The sequence below is a fragment of the Capra hircus genome, chromosome 2 (assembly GCF_001704415.2).
Source record: "Capra hircus breed San Clemente chromosome 2, ASM170441v1, whole genome shotgun sequence".
NCBI lineage: Eukaryota > Metazoa > Chordata > Mammalia > Artiodactyla > Bovidae > Capra > Capra hircus.
The window spans coordinates 1,218,494-1,237,947 of record NC_030809.1 but is presented as its reverse complement, the minus strand read 5'-3'; the positions used below and the strand labels follow the sequence as shown (position 1 = coordinate 1,237,947).

Below are 19,454 nucleotides of genomic sequence, written 5' to 3'. Positions count from 1 at the left end.
TTTCCAGTTTATATGCTCTTTATTTCATAATTTCCTTGCCTTATAGCACTACTGGCTAGAACTCCAGTTAACTGAGTGGTGAGAATTGACCACCTTGTCTTACTCCTGATCTTAGGAGGAAACCTTAGGTATATCATTTGTAGATTTGTTTGTTTTTGTTTTTGAGATGCCTTTTTTTAGGTTAAGAAGATTCTCTTTTATCTCCTAGTAGTTGAGAGTTTTTATTGTAAGTTACGTTGAATTTTATCCAATTTTTTTTTTTTTTGCATCCACTGAGATGGTCATGGAGTTTTTCTCCTTTCTTCTGTCAGTAGGTTGAATTATATTAACTTAAAAACCTTAAACCACCTTCACATTTCTGGGAAAAGCCCCATTTAGTTGATGAGTATTGGGAAGATCCTCTGGAGAAGGAAATGGCAGCCCACGGCAGTATTCCTGCCTGGGAAATCCCATGGACGGAGGGACCTGGCGGGCCACAGCCCATGGCGTAGCAGAGGGTTGGACATGGACACAGCTTAGCGGCCGAAGAACAAAAGTTAACAGACTATTCTTTTTATATATTGCTGAGTTGCCGATGTTTTACCCAGAATTTTGTTCATCAGAGACTTTGGCTTGCGTTTTTCTTTTTTTGCAGTATCTTTGATTTGGTCATCAAGGTCACACTGCCCTCATGAGAAATGGTACCTCATCTTCAGCTTTCTGGAAGATGTTGTATACAATTAGAATCATTTTTTTTTTTCCCTTAAATTTTTGGCAGCATTTACCAGTGAAGCTATTTGGTCTAGAGTTCTCTTCACTGGGAGGTTTTAAACTCCCGATCTCTTTAGAGATCCAGTCTCTCTCATAGTCGCGGTGCTGTTCGGGTTATATATTCCCTCTTGAGTGAGCTTGAGCAGATCATGTCTTGGAAGAAACATCTTCCTTTCACCTGTGTTGTCAAATTGATAGTCACAAAATTGTTCGTGGCCATTTCTTGTTCTCTTCATCTGTGTGGTGTCGAAGTGATGCCGCCGCGTTCCTGACGGCAGTCCTTTGTGTCCTCCCTCTTTTTCCCAATCTGACTAGAGGTTTATCAATTTGTCAGTCGTTCCAAAGAACCAGCTCATGGTTTTACTGACTCTTCTGTATTGGTTTCCTGTTGATTGTGTTCTTCGTTTCCATCCACTGCTTGCTTTCAATTTAATGCATATTCTTCTTTTTCCAGCTTCTAAAGGTGGAAGCTTACTTGAAACATGTTTTTTTTTTTTTTTTTCAAATATAAACGTTTAATGCTGTAAATGGTGCTGGAAAAGACTCCTTGAGAGTCCTGTGGATGACAGGGAGATCAAAACAGTCAATCCTAAAGGAAACTAATCCTGAATGTTCATTGGAAGGACTGATGTTGAAGCTGAAACTCCAATACTTTGGCCGCCTGATGCGAAGATCCGATTCATTAGAAAAGACCCTGATGCTGGGAAAGATTGCAGGCGGGAGGAGAAGGGGATGACAGAGGATGAGGTGGTTGATGGCATCACTGACTCTTTGGACATGAGTTTGAGCAGGCTCCGGGAGATGGTAAGGGACAGGGAGGCCTGGCGTGCTGCAGTCCGTGGGGTCGCAGAGGGTCGGCCACGGCCGGGTGGTGGAGCAGCAGCGCTGTGACCCCTGAGGATGCTGTAGCCGCACCTCCCAGCTTCTTAGATTCTACTTCAATTTTCAGTTTAAATATTTTCTCATTTTTCCTTTGACCCAGGTACCATTTTCACTTGATTTTCACATACGTGGAGATTTTCCAGGTGTCCTGCTGATCTTGACTTCTAATCCCTTTCTGGTCAGAGGACACGCTTTATATGCCTCAAGTCAGTGCTGCGAGAGGAACGAGGACGCAGACAGCAGCCGCGCCCACCCGGGGCTGCGTCTCTGAGCGGGACTCCCCTCACTCTTGCTGCTCAGAGCCTCCAGCGAGCTGCGTTCCGTGTGTTGTCAAACGTGCTCGTTATCGTTCATGGTAGAGAGGGCTACGTTGCGCTCGCTGCGTCTTGACCGGCACTGGAGATGTTACTGACGCTCTTGATGGGAGCTCACTTCTCAGCGATCCAGGGTCAGAGAGCGTGCGTGGCCGTGTCCTTCAGTTCTCAGCGCTCCCTTGGCATTGCTGTCTGTCTGGTGCAGCGCTGGGGTTTCTGCAGAGCAGGCTCAGCCCTGCAGGGTCTCCCGCCCACGCCGCAGGCTTTTCTCCTCCCCTTTCCCTGCGGCTCTCTTGCCTGGTGGCTTCTGTGTTGCTTCGTCCAGTCGGAATTTCTTTGTCCTCGTGGTGATTTCTCGGCACGTGCAGTTCTCCTCTTCTTGAGATGCTTGTTCTGCTTGGCCTTTGAGGTCGTCTCTCTGGGTTCCCGCTCGCCTCCACGGCCTCTGCTTGTCATCCTCCTCATCGCTGGAGGAGGACTCCAGACCTTAGAGCCCCTCAGGCATCAGCCTTCCCCTACACCGGCTCCCTGCGTGAGCTCAGCCATGCCCAGGATCTGCAGCTCCACCCATTCCCGAGGGCTCCCCAGGTGACGCTGGTGGCGGCGCGTCCACCTGCCAACGCGGGAGACACAGGAGACACCCGTTGGCTCGATCTCCGGGTCGGGAAGACCCCCTGGAGGAGGAAATGTCAACCCACCCCAGTGTTCTCGCCTGGAGAATCGATGGACAGAGGAGCCTGGCGGGCTACGGTCCATGGGGTCACCAAGCGCCGGACACGACTGAGCAACTCAGCATGCGTGCACCCACCCGCTGATTCTCAGTCTCAGCTCAGCCCAGGTGCCTGTAAACTCTGCCCTAAGGTATCCTCGTGCAGGTGCCTTAAGGACGCCTCTTGGCGTGGAAGCGTCTCAGACTTCTGCCATGTCCAAAGTCAGATTCCCGATTTCCTCCCTGTGCGAAGCCTGTTCCTCCCGTGGTCTTCACCTTAGCGTGAGTGCATACGTCATCCTTCCGGCTTTCGGGATGAAAGTCTTGGCATCGCTCTTCAGTCCTCATCTTGCCTCACACTCCGTCGTGCCCATCTTTCTTAAATACATCCAGAATGTGAGCGCCTCTCCTCGGGAGTTACCAGCTTAGTGCCGGCCGCCGTCATCTCTCATCCTTTTCCCCTGCTTCTCTTGCCCTCGTGGTCTGTGCTTCACATCAGCCCCGTGGGCCTTTTTATAACTCAAGTCAGATAACATTCATTCCCCAGTTCAGATCCTTAGTAGCTTCTCTCAGCTCTCAGTACAGCACCCGAAAGCCCCATCTGAGATCTCCAGCTCCCTCCCTTGCCCACCGTGTCCCCCACACTGGCTTCTGGGGTGCTCTTAGATCGCAGCTGGCAGTTTTTGCCTCAGGGCCTTTGCACTTGCTGTTCCTTTAGCTTGGAATGATTTCCCAGGCAATCCCGTGCCTCGTTCTCTCACTGAATTCAGTTCTCTGCTCAGCTGTCACCCTTAAAAGGAGGCCCTGTTTAGAATAACGCCAAGCCTCTGTGCCCCTCATACTCCGTGTTGCTTTTACCAGGTTTTCTTTTCCTTTATTGTGCTGATCCCACCTGGTGTGATACATTTGATCAGGTGCTTGCTGACAGTCTTTCTCGGTAGAGCGTAAGCTCTAGGGGGGTAGGAACCATATCAGAATGATTTGGATCAATGATGCTCCGTAGGGTTTGTGTTATGCAGCAGGTGGCTCAGAAAAGTGCTTTTGAACGTGTACATTTTAATCTTTGTCCTGGGGATGGGCTCCTTGGAGCCATCCAGACTCTCTTCCTGCAGTCATGGTCCAGGGGGAGGATGGCCCCTTGCTCCCCATCCTTAGGTTCCCAGGCCGGGGCAGCTGGGCCAGCCACCTGGAGGCCCCTAAGTGAGCAACTTGATCAGCCGTCACAGTGGACACTAGCCTGCCTGCATCTCCTGGTTCCAGATGCCAGGGGCGAGGAAGCAGTTGCCAGTTGCCCCACTCTTGAGGTGCAGAGAGGTCGGTGGTACAGCCTGCGTCCCGGAAGTCATCTGGATGCCTGTTTCTCCATCACTCTGGGTCCCAGCAGGCAAGGAGGAGACTGGAGCCTTGGTTCCGTCCCGCTCCTTCTCTTCGCTCTCCCCCATCTATTGTCAGAGCTAATTTGCGGAAGGCCCCAAGGCGGGCGACAGCGGGTGGCTGCTGGCCAGGGCCAGGCGGTGGCTGCCCTGCTCTGAGCGCCAGGTCGACGCGGCTGCTCGGAAGCTGAGGCAGGCGCACCGCTGGCGGAGCGGCGGCTCCGGAGTGCGGCCTCGGGCTGAGCGGCTCCCGGCATATCTCTCTCGCTGGACACCCACGTGCATCCTTGGTACCGAGTCTGCCGAGTGTGTGACGCTTTGCATTCTGCAAGGAGATTTCACGTATCTTTCATTTGTCCCCACACCCACTGGGTTTGCGCCTCAACTTTTACTCAGAGGAAACGCCCCTCTCTTCACTGGATGGATGTGAGAGCTTTGCCAGATGCGTGCAGTGTGCGCCCACCACCACAGTCAGGACAGGACCTGAGCCCCAGGGCCCTCGTGCCCCCTGGGTCAGCCCTTCTCCACCTCTGGCTGCTGAGAGCCGCAGGACAGGACCTGAGCCCCAGGGCCCTCGTGCCCCCTGGGTCAGCCCTTCTCCACCTCTGGCTGCTGGAGCCGCAGGACAGGACCTGAGCCCCAGGGCCCTCGTGCCCCCTGGGTCAGCCCTTCTCCACCTCTGGCTGCTGGGAGCCGCAGGACAGGACCTGAGCCCCAGGGCCCTCGTGCCCCCTGGGTCAGCCCTTCTCCACCTCTGGCTGCTGGGAGCCGCAGGACAGGACCTGAGCCCCAGGGCCCTCGTGCCCCCTGGGTCAGCCCTTCTCCACCTCTGGCTGCTGGGAGCCGCAGGACAGGACCTGAGCCCCAGGGCCCTCGTGCCCCCTGGGTCAGCCCTTCTCCACCTCTGGCTGCTGGGAGCCGCAGGACAGGACCTGAGCCCCAGGGCCCTCGTGCCCCCTGGGTCAGCCCTTCTCCACCTCTGGCTGCTGAGAGCCGCAGGACAGGACCTGAGCCCCAGGGCCCTCGTGCCCCCTGGGTCAGCCCTTCTCCACCTCTGGCTGCTGAGAGCCGCAGGACAGGACCTGAGCCCCAGGGCCCTCGTGCCCCCTGGGTCAGCCCTTCTCCACCTCTGGCTGCTGAGAGCCGCAGGACAGGACCTGAGCCCCAGGGCCCCCGTGCCCCCTGGGTCAGCCCTTCTCCGCCTCTGGCTGCTGGGAGCCACAGGTTCGTTCTGTCTTCGTGCTTTTGCCTTTTCCGAGGCGTTGTGTGAACGGGCGCTCCTGCAGCGTGCGTCTTCTGGGTCTGGCCGCTCACCGAGCTCGGCGTGTTTGAGGGTCACTCACGTTACTGTGTGCATCACTTGCTCCTTTTTCTTGCCGAGTGTGAGCCCCTGGGGTGGACGTGTGTCTGTGCCTCTCCAGCTGATGTGTAGCTTGTTTCTACGCTTGAGTGATTGAGTGAACGTTCTAAAAACACGTACATGTGTCTTTTGTACAAACAGAAGCTTTTGTTCCCCTTGGGTGAACCCTTGGAGTAGAAGCACTCGGCTGTGTGGTAGATGTATATTTAACTCTCTGAGAAGCGGCCAGGCTGTTTCCTAAGGTGGGAGCACGGTCTCGCATTCCCCGACAGTGTGCGTGAGGGCTCTGGCTCCTCTGCCCCCTTGCCGGCTCTTGGTGTAGTCAACCTTTGACTTTGGTCATGCTCATAGGGGTGCAGTGGGGTCGTCATGTTTTCAGCTTTCATTTTCCTAATGGCGTTGAGCATCGTTTCATGTGTATATCTGCCATTCCTATATCGTCTTTTGTGAAGTGTTTAAATCTTTCACCCCTCTAAGAAATTGGGTTATTTTCATATTACTGGGTTTTGTGAGTCCTTTACATTTCTTGGATAAAAGTTCTTTATCAGGCACGTGGTTTGTAGCCGCTTTCCCCCAGTCTGTGTCTCCTGTGGGTTATTCTCTCACTAGTTTCTTTTGAAGAGCAAACGTTCTCGAGTTTGATGAAGCCCAGCCTCTCAGTTTCTCTTCTGCGAATCAGGCTGTTAATGTTGTATCTTAGAAAACTTTTGAGATCACAGTGATTTTTCTGCTGTGTTTTCTTTCAAAGCTTGTACAGTTTTGGGTCTGATATTTAGGCCCATGATCTATTCTGAGTTAATCTTGGACACGACATGAGGTGTGGAGTCGAGGTCTCCTGCATGGGGATCTGCGGGGGTCCCCGCCGTTCACTGTGAAGACTCTCTGCTTATGTCATCGTTTCCGCTCCTTGTCGGAGGTCAGGTGACATTTTCTGTGTGGATTCATTCCTGGGCTCTCCACCCTGTCCTTTAGATCTCTGATTCTCCTTTTACCAATACCGCACAGTCTTGGCTAGTATATTTTTACAGTCAAGTCTGAAAATCAGCTGGTGGCCACGCCCACCTCCTCAGCACGTGTGTGTTTTTTTAATTGCCCTCCCTATGCAGATGCGGACACCGACCGCAGTCCTGGTTAGCTGCCTCGCTCACAGCCTCTTGTATATAGTCTGTTAGATGCTCAGCACATACTCCAACCCCGTGTCTTCTCAGCGGCCTGGCCTGATGCTCGCCGTGTTCTCTGGATTTTGGTTTGGGTTTAAGTCTCAGCCCTGGTTTCATTAGTTGTGTGGCCCTGGTTTTAATCTCCGTATGCCTCAGCTTCCGTACTTGTCAATGAGTATCATGACGGTAACTTGCCAAATAGATTGTGGTGAAAGTGAAATGGTATAGATGGTGGTGAAAACTAAAGGGGACCGTTTGCTGGGTCAAACCCTGTGCCATTGCCGATACTTGATCGTCTCTGATGGACACACATGGCTGTCTCGCCTCACTCAACCTGAAGCTCGGCCGCGCAGCGCTGGGCGGGCAGGAGAGCGTCCGCGGCAGAGGCGTCGCCGCGGTCGCCCTCGCTGCCCCTGTTCCTGCTGCTGCTCCTGTGGGCTCACTGTGGTCCAGGGCGGCGGCCCCCGCAGCTGAGGCCTCGTCTTCCACGTGTCCTCAGGCAGGCAGCCAAAGTCCGCCAAGCCCACCCGGTGTGACAGGCTTCTTAGGAGTCTGCAGACTGTGAGAGGGCCTCTGGGAGCAGAAATGCCCAGTTGGTGTGGACAGGTGTGCCAAGTGCAAGAGCAGAAGCTTGGGAAGCGGGGGCAAGTGGATCGGCTGGACGTCCAGGCGGGGCCTGGGAGGTGGCCTTTATGGAAGGGGAGTTTGGGTGCAGGTTGCAGCTTGCTCAAAGGCCCGGAAAGGGGAGCAGATGAATTCAGGGGAGCCTGAGGTTTGACTGTGGGGTGGAGAAGCCAGTGGCGGCCTAGAGTGGCTCATAATCGCCCCGTCCTCTGCCTCCACAGGTGGCCAGACTCGCCTGCGGAGCCCGTGAGCAGACCTCCCCCGCCTCCGTCATGTCTGCAAGAACCATCGTCATTGACCACGGCTCTGCCTTTCTGAAGGCTGGCTTGTCGGGCTGGAATGAGCCACAGCTGGTCTTGCCCAGTGTCGTGAACTACATCCCCTGCCGGGAGAACCCGGGCCCCAGCTACGCTCGGCGGCGCGTGAGTCTTGGCATCGACATTTGCCGACCCGACACCTTCAGCTACCCTGTGCAGCGGGGCCGTGTCATCAACTGGGAGGGTGTGGAGCACATCTGGTCGTTTATCCTGGAGAAGCACCGGCTGGAGCATGGGGACTTCCCTGTGATCGTCACAGAGAGCCCCCTCAGGGAGCCCGTGGACCGTCAGAAGACCCTGGAGGTAAGGGCTTCTCTGGGCTGCCCCTCCAGGGAGCGGGCCTGACACTGTGTTCAGACCCGCGTGGGCGCGGGAGCTCCTCCCTCTGAAGCATTTACCCCGTGAATACTGACTGTGCCCCGTGTGTGTGCCCAGCACTCATGTTAGGCGAGAGGGGCTCACAGAGGCCCCCTGGGGCAGGAGGCAGCCGGCCAGCGCTCTGTGAACAGGCTGCTGTGCGGAGGGGCTCCGGGCGCTCACGGGCTCCCTAAATGTTCACAGAGAACCTTCTGGTCTTCAAAGAGCTTATGTGCTGGAGGAATGCTTGACGGTGAGGAAGTTAACAAAAATTCCAGGTATTAATCAGTTCTAAAACCAAAATGCAATGGGGTGAAACTGACTGAGGGAAAGAAGGGGAGCCCCTTGGAAGATGGTGATCAGGGAGGCCTTCTCTGGGAGGCTGGAGCCCAGCAAACTAGGGAGGGTGATAACAGGGAGCCAGGGGCTGGATCTCATAGGTCTGGTAGGCTGTGGGATGTGGTTGGATTTTATTCTGAATCGAAGGTTAGCAAACTATAGCCAGTTGGTCAGGTGTGGCTTACCATCTGTCTTTATAAATAAAGATTTATTGAAACGTACCCACGCCCACTCATTTACACATCACCTACGGCTGCTGTCACCCTGCAGCCCAGAACTGAGCAGTTGGAAAGAGACCGTGGCTCGTGAAGCCTGAAGAGTACTTACCGTTGTGGGTCTGCTAGATAAAGTACATGGTAGATTGGAATTTCCCATCACAGCAAATAATGTTTCAGTGTATCAAACACTGCATAGGATATACAGTGAAGTGAAGTGAAGTCGCTCACTTATTTCCAGGTCTTTGCGACCCCATGAACTGCACCCTACCAGGCTCCTCCGTCCATGGGATTTTCTAGGCAAGAGTACTGGAGTGGGCTGCCATTGCCTTCTCCAGAGGATCTTCCTGACCCAGGGATCGAACCCAGGTCTCCTGTGTTGTAGGCAGATGCTTTACCGTCTGAGCCGCCAGGGAAGTCCTAGGACATAGTGAAGCATTATTTGTTGTCCATCTGAAATTCAGATTTAATTGGGTATCTTATATTTTTATTTGTTACATCTGACACCCTGAACCATTTATAGAAAATGTTTGCCAGCCTCTGCTCTGAGTGAATATGGAGCTCCTGGAGAGCTTTAAGTGGGGTGAGGGGTTCGCATTTGATTTTTTTTTTTTTTTTTTTTTAAAGAGGACCTTGGCTTCTGTATGGGAAGTGGATGGTAAAGGGGCAATATTCTGAACATAGGAATGGATGGAGCTCCCTCCCACTGAGGGGAGAAGGTGGGCCTGCGGGTCTGCAAAGGCGGCTCGGTGGCCAGAGGCTCCAGGGGCTACAGAGCCTGGGCCGTTGGAGCCTTTCTGCATCTGTGGTGTCAGAGCCCTGGGGACGCAGGCTGGGCTGGGCGGTTGGGCAGGAGGAGGTGGGGTGCTCTGTAAAGTCTGTGGGGGTGACAGGCAGGGGAAAAATCAGCCGGGGGACTTGCCAAGCTCTAAAGATCAGAATTCCAGCTTTGTCTTGGTGTTGGGAAAGTGTTTATCTTAAAAAACGGGCTTCACGTGTCAGGAGGTTAGCGTGTCGCCCCCGCCCCCGCCCCCGCCTTCCCTTTCTGCTGCCCCTCCTTTCAGGAGGCAGTGGTCTGTGTGCAGCGTGGCTTTCTTCTCTCATCACTTCCGTCTTATGAAAAAATGGTCAGGGGCCTCCCTGCTGGCTCGGTGGTGAGGAATCCGCCAGCCAGTGCAGGAGACACAGGTTCCATCTCTGGTCCAGGAAGGCCCCACGTGTCGCGGAGCAGCCCGGCCCGTGACCCGCAGCTACTGAGCCTCTGCTCTGGAGCCCGGGAGCCGCAACCACTGAGCCCGAGCCCCCGAGAGCCCGTGCCCCACAAGCAGAGAGGCTGCCATAATGAGAGGCGCCCTAAAGCTGGCGCGCAGCCTGATCTCCGCAGCTAGAGACAAGCCTGTGCGGCAGAGACCCGGCATGGCCAAAAGTTTAAAAAATGGGAAACAAATAGCTCTGGCTGCAGCTCCCGCGCTGGACCTGCCCTGCTTGCGCCGCGTTGCTCACACAGCCAGGCGTCTCAGCGCCTGCGCGCGCACGCTGAGGCTCTCCCCGCCCCTCCGCCAGAACGGTCTTCTGAAAGGCCATTGTCAAGCAGCTCCCAAGGGCCAGCCTGGCTTTTTCTGACCCTCCAGGACCCTTCCCGAGTCCCCCCAGGGTGAGCACTCTGCCGGCACTGCCCTGGGGGGGCACGCTGAGTTCTGTCTGCTCCCCTCCTGCAGATCATGTTCGAGCTGCTGGATGTGCCGTCTGTGCTTCTGGCCGACCAGCTGGAGATGTCGCTGTACTCGTCCGGCCTGCTGACGGGCGTGGTGGTGGACTCAGGCTGCGGCCTGACCCGCGTGCAGCCCTTCCACCTGGGCCGCCCGCTGCGGCCCGGGACGAAGACGCTGGAGTTCGCGGGCCAGGACCTCTCGGCCTATCTCTTCAAGAGCCTCTTCAAGGAAGATTACAATCGCCACAACCTGTTCCAGCTGGACACCGTGGCCAGCACCCAGATGCATAAGTGCTACGTGCCGCAGAACCTGGGGGAGGAGCTGGACTTCTATCAGGGCCTGCCGAGTGGCGCCGATGAGAGCAACATCTACCACCTGCCGGACGGCACCGCAGTGGAGCTGACCCCCATGCAGCGGCTGGCCCCCGAGATGTTCTTCAGCCCCCAGGTGTTCGACCTGCAGGGGCCCAGCCTATCCCAGGCCACCATGGAGTCCATCGAGGCCTGCGAGGCCAGCCTGTGCCCGCTGCTCGCCTCCCACGTGGTGCCCTGCGGGGGCAACACCCTCTACCCTGGCTTCACCACGCGTCTCTACCAGCTGCTCGACAGCCATTTCGCCCCCACCAAGGCTTCTGTGTTTGCGGGCTCCAGCAGGCACTTTAGCGTCTGGCTGGGAGCGTCCGTGGTGGCTCACCTGTCAACGTACAAGTCCGAGTGGCTGACGAAGCAGGAGTATGACGAGAGCTTCAGGATGTAGCCGGCTGGCCTGCTGCTGCGGCCCAGCTCCCCTCAGAAGGCCGTGGGGGGCTCATCCCGGCGAGAGGCTGGGCCGGGGTGGGGTTAGCTGGCTTTGGAATTCAAAGGTCATGGGAGACTGTTTTAGGCTCTAGGGTTTTATCTTGTTTCAAGACTGGGATTCACCCCGTGGGAGGACAGGGTAACCCTTCGAGGGGCTAGTCTGTCACTGGGATGGAGCGGCCAGCTGCCATCTCCACGCTTAACAGTTGCTTGTTTTTTCCTGGCATTTCTCTTGGGTGGTCCCATTCTTTTGATTGAGTAGGTTTTAACGGGGGCAAGGGAGAATTATTTTTGAGTAGGGGATAGGGTGGGTGGGGATGGGAGAGTTGAAGTCTGTAGACCTCCCCCCTCCTTCCAGGTGAGTGGGGGTTGGTGCAGGAAGCCTGGCGTGCCCTTCCTGCCCTTGGGCCCCTGGCCAAGGTCTTGTTTTCCGTATGGAAATAAATAACTTGTTTGGAAGTGCTGCCTTCTGTGGTCGTGGATGGGGCAGGGTGGGCAGTCCCTTTTGGGGGACGCAGGGAGTGTGAGCACGTGAGTGCCGGGGTGGGGCCCGGGCCGCCCGTGGGGGCTTCAGGGACCTGTGAGCGGTGGTTCCCCCGGAGACCAGTGGCTGAGGGCCTGGCGCACCCTTCTCTGACGGCCGCGTCCTCCCCCCTCCTTCCGGATGTCCGGTGGTCCGCGGAGTGGTGTTCCTGTTAGTCTAATGTCTGTTCAGTCAGCGCTGGGGAGCCTACCATGTGTCTGGTATTCTGCTGGGCACTGTGGGCTTCACGGAGAAAAGACGCGTGAGGTTTCTGGTTCCAGGAGGTTGGCGTCTCCTGTGGGGGCACACGTGACGGGTACAGGCACGCCTGAGGTGCTGAGGGCTTGCTTCCAGCTCGCTCTGAGAAAGCGAATGTCGCTGTACAGCCCTCTGAATGTTTTGGTTTCTCACTGCTTATAAAAGGCCTCCCCTGGTGGCTCAGATGGTAAAGAATCTACCGGCAATAGAGGAGACCCGAGTTCAATCCCTGGGTCGGGAAGGTTCCCTGGAGAAGGTCTTGGCAACCCACTCCAGCATTCTTGCCTGGAGAACCCCATGGACGGAGGAGCCTGGTGGGCTGCAGTCTGTGAGGCTGCAAAGAGTCCGACGTGGCTGAGCGACCCAGCAACAGCAGCAGTACGCGTGCAAGTCGTGGTCACACTGCAGGCTGCTCAGGGCAGTGTCGTCACATCCAGTTTAAAAACGCTCTATTGCTGGGACTTCCCTAGTGGTCCAGTGGTGAGAGTCCATCCACCTTACGATGCAGGGGATGTGGGTTCAGTCCCCGGTCAGCAAAGTAAGATCCCACGTTCCTCGGGGCTGCTAAGCCCACGCGCCACGGCTAGAGAGCCCTCATGGCACGCCTCCTGAGCCTGCACGCTGCCACAGGAGAGCCACCCGACACGGGAAGGTGCCTCCTGAGCCTGCACGCTGCCACAGGAGAGCCACCCGACACGGGAAGGTGCCATGTGGCATGCTTCCTGAGCCTGCACGCTGCCACAGACAATCCACCTGACACGGAAAGGTGCCTCCTGAGCCTGCATGCTGCCACAGAAGAGCCGCCCGACACGGGAAGGTGCCACGTGGCACGCCTCCTGAGCCTGCACACTGCAACAGATGATCCGCCCAACACGGGAAGGTGCCACGTGCTGCAGCTGAGAACTGACACAGCAGAGAAAACACGCTTTGTTGCTAGAACGTGCTCTTCCCTGAGCCCTCACCATGCTCTACTAGTAACAGCAGAGATTACTGGCCACACATTGCCATTACAAATTTGATGATAAAATGATGAAAAAGTCTGGAAGGCTGTGAGAATCGCCAGGCTGTGGCCCAAGTGAGCAAACACTGTTGGGAAAATGGCCACCCTAGACTTGCTCAAGGCAGGGTTGCCGCAAACCTTAGGTTTGTTTAAAAAAATAAAAAAGCAGTTATTGGTGCAGCATTCTGAAGTGAAGCGCAGGAAAATGAGGTGTATCTGTCGGGAAATCTGTTTCAGGAGCTGATGAATGAGGCGAATTAAATATTATGAGGTCACGTGATCTGGAGTGTGGCAGGATGCCTGTTTTCAGTGGGGTGGACGGAGCTGGAGGTTTCTGGGGACTGTGGGTGACTGTGCCCCCTCCCTCAGCATGCTGTGAGGTCACACTACCAGGCATCCTTGCACTTAGGACCGTGTGACCACACGTAGGTTCTGGCCAGTCCGGTGTGTGCCTGGTCCTTAAAATTGCTCTTTGAGCCCTCGGGATGCAGTGGGTCTGATGAGGGAGGGGAAGAGCTGCAGGGGGACGGAGGCTAAATGAGTGACGAGAGTCTCCACGCCAAGCCCACCAACCTGCACGGCACCGGGGCACGAGGAGGAACCCGCTCTGTTCAGCCACTGAGATCTGGGGATGGTTACAGCAGCTTTTTGCTTATTCCAATAATACAGAGAAAGGAGTCCTAGCTTACTGTTTATTTAAGATTGAAGGCAGGAGGAGAAGGGGATGACGGAAGACGAGATGGTTGGATGGCATCACTGACTCAGTGGACATGAGCTTGAGCAAACTCCGGGAGATGGTGAAGGACAGGGAAGCCTGGCGTGCTGCAGTCCGTGGGGCTGCAAAGAGCTGGACACGACTGAGCGCCTGAGAAGCAGCAACAAAAAGCAATATTCCCCCTTGTAAACAGCAGAAGTGGGGTTCAACTCAGGCCTGGCTCTTAGCCACTCTGTTGTATGGCTGCTTCTGGAAGGAGACTTTGGTTCTCTAATGCTTCGTTCCCATCTGCCTCTTAACATTAGGGAACCAAAGGTATAGTGGGTGGACAGCCAGGGAACCTGATGTTCCAGGAATTTGTTGTTCAGTCACTCAGTCATGTTCAACTCTTGGTGACCCCACGGACTGCAGTGCATCAGGCTTCCCTGTCCTTCATTATCTCAGGAGCTTGCTCAAACCCATGTCCATTGAGTCGCTGATGCCATCCAACCATCTCATCCTCTGTCATCCCCTTCTCCCGCCTTCAATCTTTCCCAGCATCAGGGTCTTTTCCAATGTGTTCAGTGAATCAGGCTGCCAAAGTATTGGAGCTTCAGCTTCAGCATTAGTCCTTCCAATGAGTATTCAGGGTTGATTTCCTTTAGGATTGACTAGTTCGATCTCTTTGCTGTCCAAGGACTCTTCAAGAGTTCCAGGAATAGGGGGAGGAATTTGGAGACCAGAGTCAGACTCACCTCATCTTTGGCACATGAACCGCATTCTCTCATCCACATTCTTAGCCCTGAACCTTGGCCATCAGTGGCTCCCAGAGGCAGCAGTGGGGCCTCAAATGCCCCGTGGACTTGGAGTCAGACTTGGGTAACAGGCTGGCCCTGCTAGTAATGAAGCTGTCCTGGGTTTCTGCATCTTCTCTGAGTCAACCAGGTGAACAGTGGGAGTAAAAGGTCCTCCTCTCCAAGGCTTGGGGTTGAGGATGAACCAAAACAAAGGGTGAGAAGTCACATTGAAAACGAGAAAGTGCATTGAAATATATTACTTTTGTAAGTGGACATTTCTCTCATTAATCAGGAGTATTAATAGCAACAGCAGCCACTGTGCCTTGTCAGGCATTGTGGTGAGTGCTTTACAAAGGCGATTGCATTTAATCCTTGCATACACACTCTGAATGAAATAAATGATATTTGACCCTACCGAGCTTCAGAGATACTAAGCACCTGCTCGAGTTCACACATGTGCTCAGGCTAGTAATGAATTGCCAGTTAGGAATGGATTCAGCATTCCTGAAGGAAAACTAGACTAAAAGTGGCTAAAACATATTGGTTTTTTTTTGGTTTTTTTGGGTCTCAGGTAGCAAGTAGGCAGTTCAGTGGAACAGTGGTATATCTGTATAGTCAAGGACTCTTCCACTTAGAGGCTGTTGCCTTGTAATCACAAAATAGCTGCAGCAGCTCCTGGTATCACACCCACAGTTCCTACAGGAAAAGGTAGGTTGAAAAGAGTGTGCCATTTATCTCTATAGGAAAGTGTCCTCCAGCCGATTTCACCAACTTCAGCACGTGCCCCTCGGCAGAAGAGGGATTTGAAGCTGTGTCGATCCATAGTAGGGCCCACGTCGTTACCCACAGTTTCAGACTACCTTCCCAATTTTCTGGGCTTTGCTGGATCCCTTGACCTGAGAGATGAAGATGTGTGATTTTTTCCAGGCTTAAGTGAAAGATGCTTTTGAATTGAAATCAAGGTGTTGACATAGCAAGTAATAATCTTTGTGCTCCAAACCGGTTTATTTGTGTACTCTTGGCAGAAGGGGGAAAACACAGAAATGAGTATGAGAGAAAAGAGGTTGCTGGGGAAGAGCTGGGCAAGGGGTATTTTTTATTCCTTGTGTAGCTCTGGGCAGCTGTCATCAGAACTCTTTTTCTCACTTTATTCTGAATGTAACATTTAACCTTTCTGTTCAAGCATCAAATCTGGCTGCCTGGTGTATAATTACGAACTTTTCTTTGCTTTCTCTCCCCTCCCCCCACCCCAAAAGCTTTTAAAACTCCCTTGCTGGGTACCATCTCTCTCCTCCGACTCTCCAATTAAATTAAAAATAGCACCTCCGTGGGGCTGTGCAGGGCCATCAACCTAACATGGAACTGCTGGCAGGCCAGGCCTGGTAGGGCAGTGAATGGTGCCCAGGAGATGCCTGCCGGCTTGGGCATGGTCTGGTAGCTGCTCAGATCTGGGGGAAGCTTATCCTTCACGAGGGATTTGGGGCTGCCTGCCAGGGCAGCCAGGTGCAGGGAAGTGGGAGGCAGGGTCTTGGCAACTGGGGAAGGGGCTGGGTGGGGCTGGCAGAGGGGACAAAGGGAAGAGCCCCCAGGGGGGCCGTTCACAGCTGTGAGGGTTCGGTCATGCCACTTTGCATTGCCAACTTCTGTTGGGGCTTGGCACCCTTGTACTTGGGTTTGGGTGGGATTTGGATGCCCAAGTTTCCTGAGATAACCCCGATAGAAGCTTCAGGTTCTGTTGATACAGAAAACAGTGTTAATACTGAGTACCTTCCTGGTGGCTCAGATGGTGAAGAATCTGCCTACAATGCAGGAGACCTGAGTTCAATCCTTGGGGCGGGAAGATCCCCTGGAGAAGGGAAATGGCAACCCACTCCAGCATTCTTGCCTGGAGAATCCCATGCACAGAGGAGCCTGGCGGGCTACAGTCCATGGGTTGCAAAGAGTCAGACTGGACTGAAGTGACTTAGCACGTATGCACACACCTTCCTGGCCTGAGAAGAGACGTCCAGTGTCTCTCCCACCTCTAGGTCCCCTTTCCCTAGAGAGGTAGATGGTGAAATGGATGAGGGGTCAGACTCTGACGCCGGGCTGTCTGGATTAACGTTGCTGTGTTGCTCTCTAGCTCTGTTGCCTTGAAGGAAGTTACTCAACCTCCTGTGCCTCAGTTTTCCCATCTGAAAAATTGGCCCAATGAAGACATCTGCCTCAGCGTGGTTTTGCTGATTACCAGATGGTTTTGATGAGTTAACACATGTAAAACACTTAGAAAGTGCCAGACACATAAAGTCAGCTATTGCTGTATCTGTGTTCACCACCCCATACTGAACAAGTCCTTAGGCAAAAAGACCCTGGCTTTCCTGTTCATTTTCACTTGGTCGCATACAGGTAGGAGATGCAAAACGTAAAGAATGCTGCTTTACTTTCCAGGGAAAGGCATCAAAGGGCAACTGAGTGCTGGGCCGGGCTCACAGTCCGCACACAGGTGTCACAGGGACGGAGAGAAGCTGGTTATGGGCGGTGACAGGCAGTGGCGCTTGAGATGACGTTCACCAGAGCAGTAGGAGCGCAAGCTCCCCCCTGTTTGGAATGCCTGTCCCTGCTACCAACAGCATAGCTGCTTTTGACCTAGGGAAAAAGCTAGCTGAAAACTCAGCTTTCAAAAAATGGAGATCATGGCATCAGGTCCCATCACTTCATGGCAATGGATGGAGAAAATGTGGAAATGGGGTCAGGTTTCTTGAGCTCCACAATCCATGTGGATGGTGACTGCAGCCATGGAATCAAAAGATGCTTGCTCCATGAAAGAAAAGCTATGACAGACCTCTATTAAATACCAGCGACATCACTTTGCTGACAAGGTCCATCTAGTCCAAGCTATGGTTTTTCCAGTAGTCATGTGTGGATGTGAGAGTTGGACCATAAAGAAGGCTGAGCGCTGAAGAATTGATACCTTCGTACTGTGGTGTTGGAGAAGACTCTTGAGAATCCCTTGGACTGCAAGGAGATCAAACCAGTCACTCCTTAAGAAAATCCACCCTGAATATTCACTGGAAGGACTGATGCTGAGGCTGAAACGCCAATACTTTGGTCACCTGATGAGAAGAACTGACTCATTGGAAAGACCCTGATGCTGGGAAAGATTGAAGGCAGGAGGAGAAGGGGACAACAGAGGATGAGATGGTTGGATGGCTTCACCAACTCAATGGACATGAGCTTGAGCAAGCTCTGGGAGATGGTGATGGACAGGGAGGCCTGGTGTGCTGCTGTTTATGGGGTCGCAAAGAGTCGGACACGACTGAGCAACTGAACAGTGAACAGCACCAATAGAGTGTGGGATTAAACAGATGGGACACTTAGAATGGCTGGAGAGAGAGCGCACGAGGGAGTGGGGCGAAATGAAGGCGGAGGTCGGTAGGGCCAGCTCTGGAGGGGTGCTGAGTGTCACACCAAGGAGCGAAGACTTCATCCTGGGGGCGATGGGGGGGCCTGTCCGAATTGGAGGCAGAGCCACGACATCTCCTGAAGAGCTGGAGCTCTGGGAAGAGCCTGGAGAATGGCCCAGAGAGGGGCCTGAGCAGAGCAATACTACAGATGGTGGAGCCGTACGTTCCATCAGACTCCAGGATGAGCTGTTTTTGTTTGTCCAGGACGCTTCAGAATGGGAATTTGGTATTGACAGTATCTGGGCTTGTGGGTTTAGGGGACCAGAAAGCATCTTCCTGTCGTCTGGCTGAGGTCTCAGTTCAGTCGCTCAGTTGTGTCCGACTCTTGGCAACCTCATGAATCGCAGCGTGCCAGGCCTCCCTGTACATCACCAACTCCCGGAGTTCACTCAGACTCACGTCCATCGAGTCCGTGATGCCATCCAGCCATCTCATCCTCTGTCGTCCCCTTCTCCTCCTGCCCCCAATCCCTCTCAGCACCAGAGTCTTTTCCAATGAGTCAACTCTTCGCATGAGGTGGTCAAAGTACTGGAGCTTCAGCTTTAGCATCATTCCTTCCAAAGAAATCCCAGGGCTGATCTCCTTCAGAATGGACTGGTTGGATCTCCTTGCAGTCCAAGGGACTCTCAAGAGTCTTCTCCAACACCACAGTTCAAAAGCATCAATTCTTCGGTGCTCAGCCTTCTTCACAGTCCAACTCTCACAACCATACATGACCACAGGAAAAACCATAGCCTTGACTAGACGGACCTTAGTCGGCAAAGTAATGTCTCTGCTTTTTAATATGGTATCTAGGTTGGTCATAACTTTTCTTCCAAGGAGTAAGCGTCTTTTAATTTCATGGCTGCAGTCACCATCTGCAGTGATTTTGGAGCCCAAAAAAATAAAGTCTGACACTGTTTCCACTCTTTCTCCATCTATTTCCCATGAAGTGATGGGACCGGATGCCATGATCTTCATTTTCTGAATGTTGAGCTTTAATCCAACTTTTTCACTCTCCTCTTTCACTTTCATCAAGAGGCTTTTAAGCTCCTCTTCACTTTCTGGCATAAGGGTGGTGTCATCTGCATATCTGAGGTTATTGATATTTCTCCCGGCAATCTTGATTCCAGCTTGTGTTTCTTCCAGTCCAGCGTTTCTCATGATGAACTCGGCATATAAGTTAAATAAGCAGCCAAAGATGGAGAAGCTCTATACAGTCAACAAAAACAAGACCAGGAGCTGACTGTGGCTCAGATCATGAACGCCTTATTACCAAATTCAGACTCAAATTGAAGAAAGTAGGGAAAACCACTAGACCATTCAGGTAGGACCTAAATCAAATCCCTTATGATTATACAGTGGAAGTGAGAAATAGATTTAAGGGCCTAGATCTGATACACAGAGTGCCTGATGAACTATGGACGGAGGTTTGTGACATTGTACAGGAGACAGGGATCAAGACCATCCCCATGGAAAAGAAATGCAAAAAAGCAAAATGGCTGTCTGAGGAGGCCTTACAAACAGCTGTGAAAAGAAGAGAAGCGAAAAGCAAAGGAGAGAAGGAAAGATATAAGCATCTGAATGCAGAGTTCCAAAGAACAGCAAGGAGAGATAAGAAGGCCTTCTTCAGCGATCAATGCAAAGAAATAGAGGAAAACAACAAAATGGGAAAGACTAGAGATCTCTTCAAGAAAATCAGAGATATCAAGGGAACATTTCATGTAAAGATGAGCTCGATAAAGGACAGAAATGGTATGGACCTAACAGAAGCAGAAGATATTAAGAAGAGGTGGCAAGAATACACAGAACTGTACAAAAAAGATCTTCACGACCCAGATAATCACGGTG

At 53.4% G+C, this 19,454-nt stretch overlaps 1 protein-coding gene across 1 annotated transcript; it reads left to right on the top strand.

The window, feature by feature from the left end:
• On the top strand, nt 7,403-11,204 carry ACTL8 (actin like 8). Its single transcript, XM_018054728.1, has 2 exons — nt 7,403-7,792; nt 10,119-11,204. The coding sequence occupies exons 1-2, from the start codon at nt 7,445-7,447 to the stop codon at nt 10,866-10,868; spliced, it is 1,098 nt and encodes a 365-aa protein (XP_017910217.1). The 5' UTR covers nt 7,403-7,444; the 3' UTR covers nt 10,869-11,204.

Coding starts and splice junctions, on each gene's coding strand:
- ACTL8 (XM_018054728.1), top strand. CDS start 7,445: ATGTCTGCAAGAACCATCGTCATTGACCACGGCTCTGCCTTTCTGAAG. Junction 7,793..10,118: donor ACCGTCAGAAGACCCTGGAG/GTAAGGGCTTCT, acceptor CCCCTCCTGCAG/ATCATGTTCGAGCTGCTGGA.